The sequence below is a fragment of the Lithobates pipiens genome, unplaced genomic scaffold (genome assembly GCF_037356315.1).
Source record: "Lithobates pipiens isolate NorthernLeopardFrog02 unplaced genomic scaffold, aLitPip1_a1.2 Scaffold_7, whole genome shotgun sequence".
In the NCBI taxonomy this organism is placed as follows: Eukaryota; Metazoa; Chordata; class Amphibia; order Anura; family Ranidae; genus Lithobates; species Lithobates pipiens.
In genome coordinates, this window is record NW_027507892.1 from 804378 (window position 1) to 823568 (window position 19191).

At 44.5% G+C, this 19191-nt stretch overlaps 1 protein-coding gene across 1 annotated transcript in view; it reads right to left on the reverse strand.

The window, feature by feature from the left end:
- Nucleotides 1-19191, reverse strand: part of LOC143959292 (leucine-rich repeat serine/threonine-protein kinase 1-like) — a gene marked incomplete in the record, with an annotated part of 364255 nt that overhangs the window by 244577 nt on the left and 100487 nt on the right. The window contains 2 exon segments of the mRNA XM_077467970.1: nt 7503-7674; nt 16088-16251. Of these exon segments, the coding sequence (XP_077324096.1) occupies nt 7503-7674; nt 16088-16251 (336 nt within the window).

A 19191-nucleotide genomic window follows, 5' to 3' on the forward strand; every position in this document is an offset into this window, starting at 1 on the left:
TTATTATAGATGTGCCCTCTTATACTGGGGGTCAAATGCCACCTTACATTGGTGACCAGACTTTGGTGAACAAAAAGTGAGGTACACCCTTACATTTGTGGCTAGTGTAGAGATTCCTTACATTTGTGGTCTATGGGAGAGGTGACTCCTTTATTGATGATTAGGAGTGGAAGAGGTGCCTCCTTACACTGGTGATTAGAGGGAGTACCCCCTTACATTGGTGGTCAGTGGTAGAGATGCCTCCTTACATTGGTGATTATAAGGCGGATCCCCTTACATTTGTTGTGAGTGGAAGAGATGCCTCATTATGTTAGTGGTCCGTGGAATAGATGCCTCTTTACATTGGTGGCCAGTGGAATATATGTCTCCTTACATTGGTGCTCAGTAGGAAGAATGCTCCACACTGGTGATCAGAAGAAAGGCCCTCTTTACATTGGTGATCAGTAGGAAAATCCTCCTTACATTGGTGATCATTAGGAAAATCCTCCTTACATTGGTGGTCAGTGGGAAAGAACCCCCTTACATTGGTGGTCATTGGGAGAAGGACTTCCCCTTATATTGTTAGTCCATGGAAAGAAGGTCTCTTTACATTGTGCGTCAATAGGAAGAATGCCTCTGACATTGGGGGTCAGTGGGAGAGGCGCCTCTTCACAATGGTGATTAGAAGGAAGGCCCACTTACATTGATGACCAATGTAGCATTCCATTACATTGGTAATCGGTAGGAGAGGTACCCCCTTACAATGGTGGCTAGTGTAGTGCTGACTTAAATTGGGGGTCAGTAGGAGAAGTGCCTCCTTACATTGATGATCAGTGGGAAGACCCACCTTACATTGGTGATCAGTGAGAGGACCCTCCTTACATTGATGATCAGTGGGAAGACCCACCTTACATTGGTGATCAGTGAGAGGACCCTCCTTACTTTGGAGAGTGATTGGGAGATGGACTCCCCCTTATACTGGTAGTTAGTGGGAAGAATGTCCCTGTACTTTGTGGGTCAATAGGAAGAATGCCTCGGACATTGATGGTCAATGGGAAGAATGCCCTTTTGCAAACAGCTAAAAAGGTCATTGTGCTGCACTAATCTGATATTAAACTTGTATCCCTTTAAATGTACATAACCTCACTTGTACATATATATATATATATATATATATATATATATATATATATATATATATAGAACATACGTGAACACATGTCAACTCATAACACATGCAGCATATCAAAAATACTAAATACATAGTGCAAACAATGCTGTAAAAAAGATTGTGTAAACTTTACAAAAGGTAAAGGTAACAAAATATACATGAATGATCCAGTCCAAAAGTCCCAATTCAGAAGACCAGTGCCAGTGAAATACAGAAAAAAAGTTCCAAGGAAAAAACTTTGCAGTGAGATCCTATAGATTTCACATTTCAATGGAGGGGGGGGGGGGGCTAGTGGTGTGTCACCAGTAGGCCCACCAGCTGAACATGGAAAAGCTGACACTTTCTGATGACGTCACAGAAAAACATGGTGGCATGGGACTGAGCCGTGGCAAAACGGAAGAGGATCTTAGCTGGACAATACTGGATCTACTTGGTGGGCAAGTATCTGAACTGTGCAGAAGACAACTTCCTGTAAGCAGGGGTTAAAAAAAAGGGGGGGGGGCTGAAGATCTGCTTTAGAGAACACAAATAAATAAATGACTGGGGCCTGAGCAGCAAGTGCAGTGTTCCTTGGTCCAATTCTGCAGGGACCCTGAGGAAGCCATGATGTAGACACCGAGGTCTCAGCTAAGCATGGCTGGAGGACCTATTTGCTGATCTCAGCCTGGGAATCCAGTTGGGTCTGGAGGAAGCTCACTGCAGAGAGCCAGGCGGAAGTTGGTGAGAAAGCATTCAGCTGTCCTATGGTGGTGTAAGTCTTCATCTCCCTCACTAGGAAGACCCTGGTGGATATACGAGGCAACTGATAATCATGTGGCTGAGTAGACGACCCCAATGCTAAAATAGTCTGGGGCCAGAGCAGCAAGTGCAGTGTTCCTGGGCCCAGTTCTGCAGGAACCCTGAGGAAGCCATGATGAAGACACTGAGGTCTCAGCTAGGCTTGGCTGGGGGACCTATTTGCCAATCTCGGCCTGGGAATCCAGTTGAGTCTGGAGGAAGCTCACGGGAGAGAGCCAGGCGGACGTTGATGAGAAAGCATCCAGCTGTCCTCTGATGGTGCAAGTCTTCATCTCCCTCACTAGGAAGACCCTGGTGGAAATCAGAGGCAACCAGTGTGAGTAGATGTCCCAGTGCTGGGGCCTATCTTGTTGTGCAGCGGCCATGGAAGTTTTTGGGTTTGTAGAAGCACGTAACATGAGTTTGGATGAGGTGTTAAATAAATATATGTGTTTGTGCCCATAGTTTTGCTTTAAAATTTGACTGATTTGTAATGTAAGAAGGCTACTGGAGCCATCATCATCATCATGGTTTTATACATAATGTGAATGTGAATTCTCAGTATGATGAAAAGTATTTTTCGTAAGCTGTAAGTCTTCCAAACACAGTTTTCACTTCCACTAAACAAAATGCATTTTTCAAGGTTTGTCTTCCCTAAATAGATTTTCTTTCAACACATGCATAATTCAGCAGTGAATTCAGCAGCAGAGTCCACATGGTATATTTTGTTTGAAATTTGAAATGCAGACATTAAAAATTCTGCACTTCTAGCTCCCACAGAATATGCAATGTGCCTGTTTAATATAGGTCACATCCTGCAGGGAATGGTTGGGCGGAGGATTGAAAGGAAGGTTAAAGGAGAAGTATAACCAAAGCTCTTTTGGTCTTACTTCTCCTGTGGGTCACAGGAGTACACTTAGTTCTGCACTCCTGTGACCCAGAATCAGCTAAAGTTCACTGGGGGCTGACATCACAGAGCCAGTCCAGGCTCTGCAGGCATCCCGACAATAATGTTGGGATCCGCTTAGATGGCTGACCGGCAGCTGGCTTAGCCTCTCAGTGTTCCGCTGAGAGCTTGAGCCAGCCACTCCCACCCCCTCCACAGTCCAGCACTACAGTGAGCGCTGGAGGGTCAGAGCTCAGAGCGGACCCGAGAACTGAGCGATCAGGGGTCTTTGATCACTCAGCTATCCAGGTGAGTATATATGTTTTTTTAGCTTGCACTTCTTTTTAAACATAACATGCTACATTTAAAGGGTTACGTCACCAATATAATTGCTCATGTATTCCAGCATTTCCACTAGATTAGAAAACACTTCTCAGATTAACAAAAAATAATCTACTTTTCAATGACAAACCTGTAGGCCCCCACATGCCTTTCCCAAGCCTGTCCCAAAAAACTCCCAGGCAAGCATCCCTCTCTGTCCTGCCTAGATAGCAAACATTGGGTACACCCCCTGGCTTCTCAGGCATGAGCGCTCTTGGCTTATTCACAACCTGTGCATGTGCAGTGCGCTCTCCCGCCCTCTGCTACACAACACTTAGATCAGCTGCTGCTGCGGCAGAGGTAGAAAGAGCTTACTATGTATGCACAGGTTTTGTGAAGTTGGGAATTTCTACTCAACGTCTGACACATCCTGCCATGTACTGGGGGGGGGGGGGGGGTCGCCTACTTGGAAGTTTTTTGGGGAGAGCCTACAGGTATGACAGTGAAGGGAAGCTTCTCTTCCAAAACCTGAACAGAGTTTTTATTATGTACTGGGAACACTGGAATGCATGAGGACATGGTATTGTAAGGGTGAACTAACCCTCAGGGCCAGAATTGATGTGAACAGGCCCTTAAAAAATAACTAAACCTAATTTTTTTTAAAACTCCAAGCAGGAAGCTCCTCATTGCATAGAAGACATGCTACATGCTGGGGTTTGATTTACTAAACTGGAGAGTGCAAAATCTGGTGCAGCTCTGCATGGAAGCCAATCAGCTTCTAACTTCAGCTTCAATTAAAGTGGTTCTACAGGCTGAAGGTTTTTTGTACCTTAACCACTTCAATACCGGGCACTTATACCCAGCCTATCCTGCCCAGACGAATTTTGAGCTTTTAGTGCTGTCGCACTTTGAATGACAATTGCACGGTCATGCTACACTGTACTCAAACTAAATTTTTGTTCCCACAAATAGAGCTTTCTTTTGGTGGTATTTGATCGACCAAAAATTTGGAAAAAAAAAATGTTTTTCTTTGTTTCAGTTACAAAACTTTGTAAATAAGTACGTTTTCTCCTTCACTGATGGGCACTGACGGGGCTGCAGTGATGGGCACCGATGATGTGCCACCAATGAAGTTGCACTGATAGGTGGCACTGATTGGCATGGATAGGCGACACGGATGGGCATGGATAGGCGGCACGGATGAGCATAGATGGGCACTGATAGAAAGCAAGGATGGGCACTGATAGGTGGCATTGTAGTGTACAGTATTGTACAGATGGATGCCAATCAGTGCCAAACAATAATGCATGCCAATCAGTGATGCCCATTGTGGGCACTGATTGGCATCTATTGTGGGCACTGACTGGCATCCCTGGTGGTCTAGGGTGGCATACCTGGTGCTGGGCATCCCTGGTGGTCTGGTGGCGTCCCTGGTGGTCCAGTGTGGGCATCCTGGGGGGGCTGCGCTGATAATCGATCAGCACAGACCCCCCCTGTCAGAGGAGCAGCCGATCGTCTCTCTACTCGCATCTAACAGACGCGAGTGAGGAAAAGCCGATCAACGGCTCTTCCTATTTACACTGTGATCAGCCATGATTGGATGTGGCTGATCACATGGTAAAGAGTCTCCGTTAGAGACTCTTTACCAAGATCGTAGTTGCGGTGTGTCAGATTGACACACCGCAACAACGATTGCCGCGATGCGTGCCCCGGGGGTCGCGCAGCAGCTTAATATCCTGAGGACGTCATATGACGTCCGGTCAGGATATTGAAACCACTTTGCCGCCGTCATTCTGCTATATGGCGGGCGGCAAGTGGTTAATTTATTCTATGTCTCTTGATCCAGCGATGTGCACGAGAACGGTTGCTCTCCTGGCTCTCTCCCTCCCCATTGGCTCAGACACAGCAGTGGGAGCTAAGGGACACACATAGCGGGGCTCAGAAACGTGCACGCACACGTGCCCCCACAGCAAGCATTTTGCTATGGAGGCACTCAGCAAGTGGGAGGAAACCAGAGCACCGTTGGGGGACCCTAGAAGAAGGGGATCGGGGCTGCTCTGTGCAAAATCTTTCCTTTAGTATCACTTTATACACTTGTCAACCAGCCGCCGCAGTTTTACTGTGGCAGAATGGCACGGCTGGGCGAAACAACGTTACCTTACGTCTTTTCGCCTTTTGGCCACAAGGCCTGCAGCGTGTTCCAGGAGCCAATGCGCATGCCCGGCAGGCGCAATGACCGCTGGTCTCCCACGAGTGCTTGTGACAGAACGAAAACCAGGATCTGTGTGTGTAAACACACACAAAAGTCCCGGTTCTCTCAAGGGAGTAGAGACAGATTGTGTGTTCATACTAAGTATGAACACCGATCTCTCTCTCTCCTCCTACACAGTCTCAATACCCCTACAGTTAGAACACAGTTAACCCCTCGACTGCCCCTTAGTGTTAACCCCTTCCCCGCCAGTGACATTTATACAATAATCATTGCATTTTTATAGCACTGATCGCTGTATAATTGTCAATGGTCCACAAAATGTCCGATCTGTCCGCTGTAATAATGCTGTCCCGAAAAAAAAAAAAAAAAAAAAAAAAAAGAATAATTCTAAAAAAATGACATAAATCTATCCCCTATTTTGTAGATGCTATACCTTTTGCGCAAACAAATCAATATACGCTTATTGCGATTTTTGTTTACCAAATATATGAACAAGAATACATATCGGCCTAAACTGAGGAAAACATTTTTATTTTTTTTTTGATTAAAAAAAATGGGGGATATTTATTATAGAAAAAAATAAAAGCTATTGTGTTTTTTTTCAAAATTGGCTCTCTTTTTTTGTTTATAGCGCAAAAAATAAAAACCGCAGAGGTCATCAAACACCACCAAAAGAAAGCTCTATTTGTGGGAGAAAAAAGGACATCAATTTTTTTTGTGTACAGCGGCGCATGACTGCGCAATTGTCAGTTAAAGCGACGCAGTGCTGAATCGCAAAAATTGGCCTGGTCATTGAGCAGCCAAATATTCCGGGGCGGAAGTGGTTAAGGTTTGACAAATAAAAAAAAAACCTGGAAGCCGATTGGCTGGCTTGCACAGCTACACCTGATTGTGCACTCTCCAGCTTTAGCGCATCAACCCCACTATGTCTCTTCTGCAATAACACACACTTAACCGCCTGCTTGCAGTCTTCAACTGAATGCACACTGAGCTGCCTCCATTGCAGGACCCTCTGGCTGCACCGGATTGACTGACAACCGTGTGCATGCATGGGATGACGTTAACCCCCATCGGCCAATCAAGAGGCTCGAAAACCTGACACCTGGACGAAGATGACGGTACCTGGCAAGGGATGCAACAGGCGCATTGCTGGAAGATGGAGCCGAGTATTTTTGGGGGTTTGGTTCAAATTTAAAGCGGTGTTCCGGCCACATTTTTTTTTTAATGATCCGTGCATACTGTAATTCATTCTTAAAGAAAAAAAAACGATTATACAATTTAAAAAAAAAAAAAGGATGTTGCTAAAATATTAAATTACTACACACAAGTTCTTCCGTCCTGTTGTGGCCGTTGCCATCAAGATTGTGGGCATGTGAAGCCCAATCATTAACTCTTCCTGGATAAGCCTAGGAGAGGTGCATGCTGGGTAACCAGCATGCACCTTTCATCTCGCGCATGTGCGATTCACCGGCAGCCATAGCGCCGATTGTTTCTAAAATTGCCATAACAACGGGCGGGGACGGAGGAAGGTCCCGTCCCATTGTTATGGCAACAAAGTGCTTCCTTTCCTTTTTAAAAATGGTGCTGTGATCCGCCTTAAATTGCGTAATTTCCTATCAGGAAATAACGTGATTTTTGATCACAGTACTACCCACAGACTCCTGGGAGGAAAAGACGAGGGAGCTCTGCGGACCAGGAAGTGGCAGATTAGGTGGACTACATAGCAACAGGGCGATTCTGCTGGGAGTGTCAGTGAAATGTTAATGACACCCCCAGATCAGTTCGCATATCGCAGTGCGATCTGCAAACTCAGACAGGAATCGGATCACATGCTGTGAACACCCATGCGATCCGATTCTGCTGCGGACCAAAAAAAGGGTCCCGTGCGAGTTTGCGGCGGGTGCGATGCGAATTCAGCCATACTATCTGTATGGCTGAACTCGCATTGCACAGAGATCGGATGTGATTTGCACTGCAGTGCGGTGCGAATCACATCCGGTTCTCGCTGCCGCAGCGGTGTGAACCCAGCCTAAAAGGTCTGTTAATAGGAAAAAAAATTATTTCAGGGTGGAACTCGAGCTTTAACTAGTTGCTTTGCAATGTATGAGCCCAGCACAGGTTCCCTATAACAGATAGGTGGAATGTCATTTTTTTACCTGGCAAGGAATCCAGTAACAAGGCTACAGAATCTCCGTGGCCATAATGAGCTGCAATTACTGCTGGATTGTCATCGTTGGGTTCCGTCGGTAAAAGCACTTGAGCCTCGTGAAGCAGATAGCGCACAGATGGTAAGTCCCCACAGGCAGCGCTGATTCTCAAGAGATGGAGCTATACACATACAAAACACAGTCTGTTAATGAGAATGAATGAATGAGAATGCTGTTAGCACAAACACAAATTTACAAATTGTTACTCCCCTCGCTGCTGCACAGCGTGTCTACAAACACAAGTAGAATTCCTCGATTTCAGTCATTTCACGGACAGGATTACCACTTAAAGTGAATCTGATATGTTCTCATGTTAAGTGCTAAATAATGTGACGCAGATCACAGTTTATATATTAAAGCTGAACGGGGCCTAGGTCTCCGTTTTCTATGTATCCGGTAGATGGGCACTAATAGAGAACGAGTTCCGTATGTTCTTTTTCTATGTTATGGCTGCTATATGGGAGAAAGGCTTGGTTTCCTGTCCAAGTGTGGCTTGAATCCACCCGCTCTTCCAATATGGCCGTCATACGAAAACGAGGCTTGGTTGCCTGTTTTGCGTATACAAAGGTGATGGCTCAGCCCATGCCCAAGGAAGACGTCACGTATGACAAAACATGTCGGGCGGTGCTACTCGCTGATGTCATCACACCTCATGTGACCCCAGAAGTGCAGGTGTTCGTTTGTTATTTTATTGCCGGCAAGTGCTTTTTATGCTGTTTTTGTACATTTTTATGGAAAACCTTTTTTACAAATAAATGAGAAGTGTTTAAAGTGGTTGTAAATCCTTACAACACACTTTAACCTACAGGTAAGCCTAGATTAAGGCTTACCTGTAGGTGCTGCAAATATCTCCTAAACCTATATAGTTTAGGAGATATTTACAATTCCCCGTACAAGGATTCCTTCTGCGCATGTGGCGATGTACTCGGCATATGCGCACTTTAGGCCGCGTACACACGAGAGGATTGTCCGTCCAACTTAGTCCGCTGAAACACGTTTCAGCGGACAGTCCGCTCGTGTGTGGGCTTCAGCGGACTTTTTCAGCGGACAGTCTGGCGGACTAAGTCTTTCGGAATTTCCGTAATATTGTCCGTCCAACTTTGGTTTCAGCGGACAGTCCGCTCGTGAGTAGGCTAGTTGGACGGACCAAGTATGGCGCATGCTCAGAAAGGATTTACACGGCTGAAGGTTGCATTGCAGTGTATTGGACATCGTATTTCTAGTCCCGTCGTACGTGCTGTACACGTCATCGCGCAAGCTTTCAGCGGACTGTCTGTTCATCGTGTGTGGTCAAGTCCGTTCATTCAAAAGTAGGACGGACTGTCTGTCGGATTGTCTGACGGACTTAGTTGGACGGACAATCCTCTCGTGTGTACGCGGCCTTAGAAGGGTCACGGTGTGCCATTTTCATTAAACGACATGCCGTGACTGGCAGCACCGTGCGCACGCACGGGAATGACGTCACATGACTCCGGCTAGTCACAGAGCCGGAGTCCGTGACCCCGGAAGGAAGATGGACTCTTCCAGCCGGCGAAGAAATTGGGGACATCTCTGGCTCCTGTGTCAGGTAAGTGACACATAATGGGCTACTATGCGATGATGCATAGTAGCCCATTATGCTTTGCCTTTGCAGGGAAACAAAGAGGAAGTAAAACCCACCAGGGTTTACTTCCTCTTTAAACAATAATGCACTATTGGAGCTTTTATTTATTTTTATCTGCTCCATGCTCATTTTGGAGATTGATAACCTTGGAAGAAAGTGGACGGATGGTGGCTAATGATTGAGGAGGATGTCTGTGGCTCATTTACATAGTTACATATAGTTACATAGTAGTTGAGGTTGAAAAAAGACACAAGTCCATCAAGTCCAACCTACGTGTGATTATTTGTAAGTATTACATTGTATATTCCTGTATGTTGTGGTCGTTCAGGTGCTTATCTAATAGTTTATTGAAACTATTTACACACCTTGGTCCAGGATCCATCTTATATATCTATTTTATATATATATATATATATATATATATACACACAGTGGTGTGAAAAAGTGTTTGCCCCCTTCCTCATTTCCTGTTCCTTTGCATGTTTGTCACACTTAAGTGTTTCGGAACATCAAACCAATTTAAACAATAGTCAAGGACAACACAAGTAAACACAAAATGCAATTTGAAAATGAAGGTGTTTATTATTAAAGGTGAAAAAAAATCCAAACCATCATGGCTCTGTGTGAAAAAGTGATTGCCCCCCTTGTTAAAACATACTATAACTGTGGTTGTCCACACCTGAGTTCAATTTCTCTAGCCACACCCAGGCCTGCTTATTGCCACACCTGTTCACAATCAAGGCATCACTTAAATAGGAGCTGCTTGACACAGTAAGGTCCACCAGAAGATCCTTAAAAGCTACACATCATGCCGAGACCCAAAGAAATTCAGGAACAATTGAGAAAGAATGTAATTGAGATCTATCAGTCTGGAAAGGGTTATAAAGCCATTTCCAAAGCTTTGGGAATCCAGCGAACCACAGTGAGAGCCATTATCCACAAATGGCGAAGACATGGAACAGTGGTGAACCTTCCCAGGAGTGGCCGGCCGTCCAAAATTACCCCAAGAGCGCAGCGACGACTCATCCAAGAGGTCACAAAAGACCCCACAACAACGTCCAAGGAACTGCAGGCCTCACTTGCCTCAGTTAAGGTCAGCGTTCATGCCTCCACCATCAGGAAAAGACTGGGCAAAAATGGCCTGCATGGCAGAGTTCCAAGGAGAAAACCACTGCTGAGCAAAAAGAACATCAAAGCTCGTCTCAATTTCTCCACAACACATCTTGATGATCCCCAAGACTTTTGGGACAACATTCTGTGGACCGATGAGACAAAAGTGGAACTCTTTGGAAGGTGTGTGTCCAAGTATATCTGGCGTAGAAGGAACACTGCATTTCATAAAAAGAACATTGTACCAACAGTAAAATATGGTGGTGGTAGTGTGATGGTCTGGGGCTGTTTTGCTGCTTCAGGACCTGGAAGACTTGCCGTGATAAAAGGAACTATGAATTCTGCTGTCTACCAAGAGATCCTGAAGGAGAATGTCCGACCATCTGTTCGTGTACTCAAGCTGAAACGAACTTGGGTTCTGCAGCAGGACAATGATCCTAAACACACCAGCAAGTCCACCACCGAATGGCTGAAGAAAAACAAAATGAAGACTTTGGAGTGGCCTAGCCAAAGTCCTGACCTGAATCCTATTGAGATGTTGTGGTATGACCTTAAAAAGGCCGTTCATGCTCGAAAACCCTCTAATGTAACTGAATTAGGACAATTCTGCAAAGATGAGTGGGCCAAAATTCCTCCAGGACGCTGTAAAAGCCTCATTGCACGTTATCGCAAACGCTTGGTTGCAGTTGTTGCTGCTAAGGGTGGCCCAACCAGTTATTAGGTTTAGGGGGCAATCACTTTTTCACACAGGGCCATGATGGTTTGGATTTTTTTTCACCTTTAATAATAAACACCTTCATTTACAAATTGCATTTTGTGTTTACTTGTGTTGTCCTTGACTATTGTTTAACCACTTCCCGACCGCTGCACGACGATGTACGTCGACAGAATGGCACGGGCAGGCATAAGGGCTTACATGTACGTCCTTGCCTTCCCGCGGGTCGGGGGCCCGATCAATTACCCCTGCCCCCCAGTCACAGTGACACCAATGTCATTTTTTTTTTTTTTTGCATTGGTGTCATTTGTGACTGTAATAACTGTTAGGGCAGTTAGGGTTAGCCCCCTTTAGTTCTAATGTACCCCCCTAACCCCCCAATAAAGGTTTAACCCCGTGATCACCCCCCGTCGCCAGTGTCACTAAGGCTGGGTTCACATTGCAGCGGTTTATGAGAACGAATGTGATTCGCACCGCACTGCAAATCACATCCGATCTCTGTGCGATTCGAGTTCAGCCATACAGATAGTATGGCTGAATTCGCATCGCACCCGCCGCAAATTCGCACGGGACCCTTTTTTTGGCCCGCAGCAGAATCGGATCGCATGGGTGTTCACACCATGCGATCCGAGTTTGCAGATCGCACTGCGATATGCGAACTGATCTGGGGGTGTCATTAACATTTCACTGACACTCCCAGCAGTTCGCATAGGGCAGTGTGAACTGCCACCGGGAGGCATGCGATGCGGGAACCCGCCGCGGATTCGTGGCGTTCCCGCATCGCTCCAGTGTGAACCCAGCCTAATAAGCGATCGTTTTTCTGATCGCTGTATTAGTGTCACAGGTGACGCTAGTTAGGCAGGTAGGTATTTAGGTTCGCCGCAGCTTTTTATAGCGCCAGGGACCCCCATATACTACCGCATAAAGCCCCCTGATTGCCCCCTAGTTAACCCTTTCACCAGTGATCACCATATAACTGTTACAGGTGACGCTGGTTGGTTAGTTATTTTTTTATAGTTTCAGGGCACCCGCCATTTATTACCTAGTCTCACTAGTGTACCCCTAAATTTAGGGGTGTCTACTTTCCAAAATGGGGTCATTTGGGGGGGGGGTTTGTGCCATCTTGGCATTTTATGGCCTTCAAAACTGTAACGCCCTTAGAAAGCCTGAAGGCGGTGCTTGGTTTTCGGGGCCCCGTACGCGGCTAGGCTCCCAAAAAGTCCCACATATGTGGTATCCCCGTACTCAGGAGAAGCAGCAGAATTTATTTTGGGGTGGCATTTCACATATGCCCATGGCATGCGTGAGCAATATATCATTTAGTGACAACTTTGTGGAAAAAAAAAAAAGTTTGTAATTTTCCCGCAACTTGTGGCAAAATATAAAATATTCCATGGACTCAAAATGCCTCTCAGCAAATATCTTGGGGTGTCTACTTTCTAAAATGGGGTCATTTGTGGGGGTTTTGTGCCATCTTGGCATTTTATGGCCTTCAAAACTGTAATAGGTAGTGAGAAGTGAAATCAAAAATTTACGCCCTTAGAAAGCCTGAAGGCGGTGCTTGGTTTTCGGGGCCCCGTACGCGGCTAGGCTCCCAAAAAGTCCCACATATGTGGTATCCCCGTACTCAGGAGAAGCAGCAGAATTTATTTTGGGGTGTCATTTCACATATGCCCATAGCATGTGTGAGCAATATATCATTTAGTGACAACTTTGTGTAAAAAAAAAAAATATTTTTTTTTTGTCATTATTCAATCGCTTGAGGCAAAAAAATAAAATATTCAATGGGCTCAACATGCCACTTATCAATTTCCTTAGGGGGTCTACTTTCCAAAATGGGGTCATTTGAGGGGGTTTTGTACTGCTCTGCCATTTTAGCACCTCAAGAAATGAGATAGGCAGTCGTAAACTAAAAGCTGCGTAAATTCCAGAAAACGTACCTTAGTTTGTAGATGTGACATTTTTTGCGCAAACCAATAAATATACAATTATTGACTTTTTTTTTACCAAAGACATGTGGCTGAATACATTTTGGCCTAAATGTATGACTAAAATTGAGTTTATTGGATTTTTCTAATAACAAAAAGTAGAAAATATCATTTTTTTTTCAAACTTTGCGGTCTTTTTACGTTTATATTGCAAAAAATAAAAATCGCAGAGGCAATCAAATACCATCAAAAGAAAGCTCTATTTGTGGGAAGAAAAGGACGTAAATTTTGTTTGGGTACAACATTGCATGACCGTGCAATTACCAGTTAAAGCAGCGCAGTGCCAAATTGTAAAAAGACCTCTGGTCATTTACCAGCAAAATGGTCCGGTCTGAAAGTGGTTAAATTGGTTTGATGTTCCGAAACACTTAAGTGTGACAAACATGCAAAGGAACAGGAAATGAGGAAGGGGGCAAACACTTTTTCACACCACTGTATATATATATATATATATATATATATATATATATATATATATATATATATATATATATATATATATGACCTCGCTATAATAGGAGGTCCACATCTTCTGGTAAGAGTGTTTATTTCTTCTGACCTTCGCACACCACAGAGGGATTCATCACTTTCTCTTGGTGGTGGTTGAAAACTCTGAGAATTCCTCCCGTCTCATCAGATTTGTATCACTGCAAAACCTGATACACCTTCCATCTTTAGAGAGACTATATCCTATAAAGTTACTTTTATTCACTTTTTCCACTTCACAGAGACTATGTTGGCTGTGTCACTGTCGCATTATCCTTATTATATAGGATTTATATCCCATATATACTTCAAAGCATTTTACTTTGTTTTTTTATTTAAATATTTTGTGCACTCTCTCATTAGCGCAACTATTTCCATTTATTATATCTATGACAATGTTAACATTGGTTTTTCACTACAGGCATCATTCAGAGTTCTCATCAACCTCCCAGCATTGAGATGCTGGCTCAAAACTAACACAATCTTAACCCCTCATGGCCGGCGCCTCCTGGCCCTTCAAGGGGTTTCACATGCTGGGAGGCAAGGTTTATGATCGCAATTGGCTGTCACAGTGGTCACATGATCGGAAAGCTCCTGGTCGCTACTTGTTTTCCGTTAACCGCCAGAAACTGCGTCGGGTGCACGCTCTCGGCACAGCTGTATTTACATTTTGGTACGCAAATAATAGGCCGCTCAGTGTCAAGGCCCACCCGCCGAGTGGCTGCATATTTGAACACTGGGGGGAGAGTAGACTGGAGGAAATGCTTCCTCCTGCCTGCAAAAGACTGATAACTCAAAAACTGCTCACAGGTGGAGCAGAAAAATATAAGCGAGGGCAAGATTTCAATCCCCCTGGTCCTCAGGAGTAGGGGTGCTGTGGCTTGCACTGATCCAGCAGTAATAGGATTTATAAACCTGGAGAATGATACACTCCCGATCCCAGAGTGCAAGTATGGATGCGAAAACTGCTTCTGCCACAAACACCACCCTCCGTCACGTTTTGCCCCACCCACACGGGGCTTAGTCATAGATATGACTAAGGCCATGTTCGGGGGGCGAAACACATAGGGTTATGGTTTGTGGAGCAGGGCTGGCTGAGGCCATTTGCATCCACACTTATACTCCGGTCGGGTTTGGAGTGCGGCGTTCTCCATGTTTAAATATATATACATAATATAGGTTTATATCAAATGATCATCTGCTCCTTCTAGTGGACATATTGGTATTTTCTCTATTAACTTCTCTTGTGATCAGTCAAACTCCAGGTGTATTGAGAAGCAGACAATTTACTTCTGATGTGTCACACAAGAGGATGAAGCTTACAGGCCAAAAATCCAATAAGACTCACCCAAAGGAATGTATATTCCCCCTTCTAATACCTACAATAATACAGCCTCTACGCTTCTATTGGCTGAGGAAACATAGATAGCGTGCCTGGTACACGATGGTACTTTATTTTGGCTAATCAGGGTTTCCTTTACAATCTTATGCTACTATCTATAGTTAAACCTAATCATCCTACAACTTACTATGGAGTTAATTAAAACAAAACGATACAGCAAGTTAATACAACAACGTGCTCAGAAGTCATTTTAAAAATAAGTCTCAGGGTTATTGTTTTTCTAATAGTCACACAATAAACATTTAAAACTTTTCTAACACTTTTTATTTTTTTTATTTTTTATTAATAAATACCATTCGACCGGGACAGAAAATAGCCTAATAACACTCGATTTTGTCCCCATTGGCACAGAACAAATGTACAAACACTTTCACAATAGAAATAGCTCTGCATTTTTTTGTTATGAATACTCCCATAAATTTCCTGTCCAAAGAAGAAAAGCGGTGGACAAGCAAGGCTTGATCTGTACTTATGGCTGCTAGCATTACTGCCTGAGCTCCGCCTCCTGTCAGATCAGCGGCAGCATTCGAATCTCACAAGAGTGCAAACCCATACTGTAAACTGCGCATGCGTGGGATCTAGGTTGCACGCGCCTATGGGAATCAAATGCCCCATGATCTGAGGTGGAGCTGCAAATACAGGTCAGGAGAGGGTTTTCCTGCACTGCACCCCCCCCTTCCCCCCCACCAAACCAAACCATGGAAAAATTGTCTGGTCCCTGGTGACAAAAATTGTGGGGACCGCTGGGGTGGATGGGATACCGGTAGTGTTATGTCGCGTACACAAGAGCAGATTGTATGGCGTACTTAGTCCGTCATACAATCCGACGGACAGTCCGTCGTACTTTCCACTGAACGGACTTGACCACACACGGATACACAAACAGTCCGTCGAAAGCTTGCGCGATGACGTGTACAGCACGTACGACGGGACTAGAAATAGGAAGTCCAAGACACAGCAAAGCACCCTTCCGCCGTGTAAATCCTTTCTGGGCATGCGCCATTCTTAGTCCGTCGAACTAGCATACTGACGACCGTATTGTCCGCTGAAACCAAAGTACGACGGACAGAATTTCGAAAAAAACGAAATTCTTAGTACTCCGGACTGCACGCTGAAAAAGTCCGCTGAAGCCCACACACGAGCGGACTGTCCGCTGAAATGTGTTTCGACGGACTAAGTACGCCATACAATCCGCTCGTGTGTACGCGGCATTAGATGTCACTTGCTCACCTTTTCTTGCTGTGGAAGGTTCTCCTCACAGATGCTCTTCACTAGGTCATGTGCTTTATCTTTATCTCCTTCACAGTACATGGCCTGGATCTCGGCTATTACTGGGCTCTGATTTACCCCCAGGTCCCCAGGAATGACCTGCTTGTTGCCCATGTTGGCCGAGCCTGCAAGACAAAAGAGACATGCTATTAGGCACTCCGTAACAAGTACTGCAATAGTGTGCACAAGTGTACTTGTGACACATACACAAAAACATTCATTCGTGAAAACCTTTGCTTCCACACATGCTGTATTACTGATGCAGACGGGTTACAATGGCTCTTACTTACCAATGAGTTTAAGTGAAGAGCTGCCTAGCACAGTTCCCATTGACTCACAGAAATCTATGCCCATAGAAACCGGCACTTCTTTTCTTAGATATACATTTAACCACTTAAAGACCAGGCCTTGCAGGCACTTTTTGTTTACAAGTAAAAATCTGTATTTTTTGCTAGAAAATTACTTAGAATCCCCAAACATTATATATTTTTCTTTTTAGCAGAGGACCTAGAGAATAAAATGGCGATCGCTGCAATTTTTTTTATGTCACACTGGATTCGTGCAGCACTTTTTTAAACGGTTTTGTTTTGGCAAAAATCCACTTTAAATGAATTGTAATACAAAAATTTGTTTGGTAAAATACAAAAGATGACGTTACGCCGAGTAAATTAATACTTAAAGCGGAGGTCCACCCTAAAGTGGACCTTCCGCTCATTGGAACCCTCCCCCCCTCCGGCGCCACAATTGGCACCTTTCAGGGGGGAGGGGGGTGCAGGTACCTGTACAGTACAGGTATCTGCACCCACTTCCGGCATAGATATCTGCAGAAGGTACACCCCTTTCCGCAGAATCTACGCCCCTTTCCTAAAGTCCCCCGCTGCCTGCTGGGAAACACATGGATCCCAGAGACAGCGGGGACCATCCTTATTGCGCAGTGCGACTCGCGCATGCGCAGTAGGGAACCGGGAAATGAAGCCGAAAGGCTCCACTTCCTGATTCCCATACCCAAGATGGCGGCGGCAGCACCCGAGAGACGATCGAGAGATCGGCTTCGGGTGCCGACATCGCGGGCGCGCTGGGCGGGTAAGTGTCACTATTTTAAAAGTCAGCAGCTGCAGTATTTGTAGCTGCTGGCTTTTAAAAAAAAAAAAAACGGCGGAACTCCCGGCGGACTCCCGCTTTAACATACTTCAAATTTAAAACATTTAATTTAAAATTTAAAACATACTTAACACTTTAAAATTGTGGAATGGCGACAAACAACGATATTTAAAAGCCTCCATAGGCGACAATTTTATATTTTTTACAGGTTACCTCTTTAAAGATACAGAGGAGGTCTGGCGCTAGTATTGTTGCTCTCGTGCTAACGTTTACGGCGATACCTCACATATGTAGTACGAACACCGTTTACATATGTGTGCATGACTTATGTATGCGTTCACTTCTGTGCGCAAGTATAAAGGGATGAGGGCACTTAAAAAAAAAATATTTCTCATTTATTAATTTTTTACACGGTTGCTTTAATTTTTTTTATCACTTTTATTCCTATCACAAGGAAATTCAGGGTGAATAAAAATCGATGATGAAAAAAAAAAAAGAAAAAGAAATAACTTTTTTTATTTCAATCAGATTTGATTTTTAATTTATTTTAATAAAATTCTTTTGGAGTAAAACATCTAAAAAGATAGTTTTCTATTTAAGATGCATTAATAATTTAATTTATTCAACATGAAATGGAGCTTAGTTATGTAGCATAAGGCTGTATATTCTGCAATATTTACATTTTTGGTAAACTCGTTCAATGAATCCAAGCTCTGCAAGCTGAGATAACATGCACTGCATTGATGCATTCACACAATTTCACAGTGACCACGAGATAAAACAAAGTTCAGGAATATTCCTTTATCACATTGTTTTGCAAATCTATGTACACTACAAACTGTATGATTGAATCGGTTCTGAAATAGCTGTTTTACTAACCTGACAGCTTATTAGTCTAAATAGGAAACCCTAATATTGTTTGCAAATATTAAAGATTCTAACTACAAGCAAGAATAAGTCCTTAAATTTAAAGAGCACCTGTCATTTCAGATGCATCGTGGCAGCACCCGTTAGTGGGCATCCACTCACCCGCTGCTGCCACGTCCCTCACCTTGTTGTGTCCCTGCCGCATCACCGTCCATCACATTAAAGTGAATGGGACTGTCGGTAAGTCAACAGCAGGTCAGAGGAGGAGTCGCTGCGGGACAGAGACGACAGTCGCTCTTTAAGACCACTGGGGCACTTTGCAGGCGCTATAATGCTAAAAATATCGCATGCAAAGTGCCCTGAAAGAGCCGCTGCTGTCTCTCCATGTAGGGAAGCCCCGAGGGCTCTCACACTAGGAGCGGTGCACTGGCAGGATGATAAAAAAAACAGCATCTTTGGAGCGGTGTATAAACTACTCCTTCACTGCTCCTGCCCATTGAAATCAATAGGGCAGCACGGCTATACCGCTGGCATAGCGCTGCTGCAGCAGCACTTTGCGGTGGTTTTAACCCTTTCCCGGCCGAACTTTACTTTCACTTTAATTGCCCACCAGGACATCTGAAACTCTCACCTATATGAGAATGATACAGTCCTAAGTCACCTGCAGTCTCCTGGGATGCAGATCACACATCCTAGAGACTTCAGGCAACTTTCACCACATTGTGCATGCGCAGTGTTTGTCACCAGAAGGACAGCTGCTAGGACACAGAAGAAACAGCTGGAACCCCGATTACATCAGAAAGAAAGATGGCGGCACGGGACCTGGTATGTAATGGAGTGGGCAGATCATGGCATTACAGCCCCGGATTCGCTGAGCGAATGAGTATGCCATTTCACCTTAACCCAGAGGCAAGGTATGTAAATCCAACACTTCATATTCTTGATAGGTGCCTGATGTACCATGTACTTGCACGAAAAGGTGTCCTGTTTTTGTTCTATTGCTTCCCGTGTGTGAAATCCCTGGTGTTCCTGCCAGTCCCTCTGCTTTCCTATGAAAAACTGACCACACTACACAGGAAAACACATCATGGTCAGTT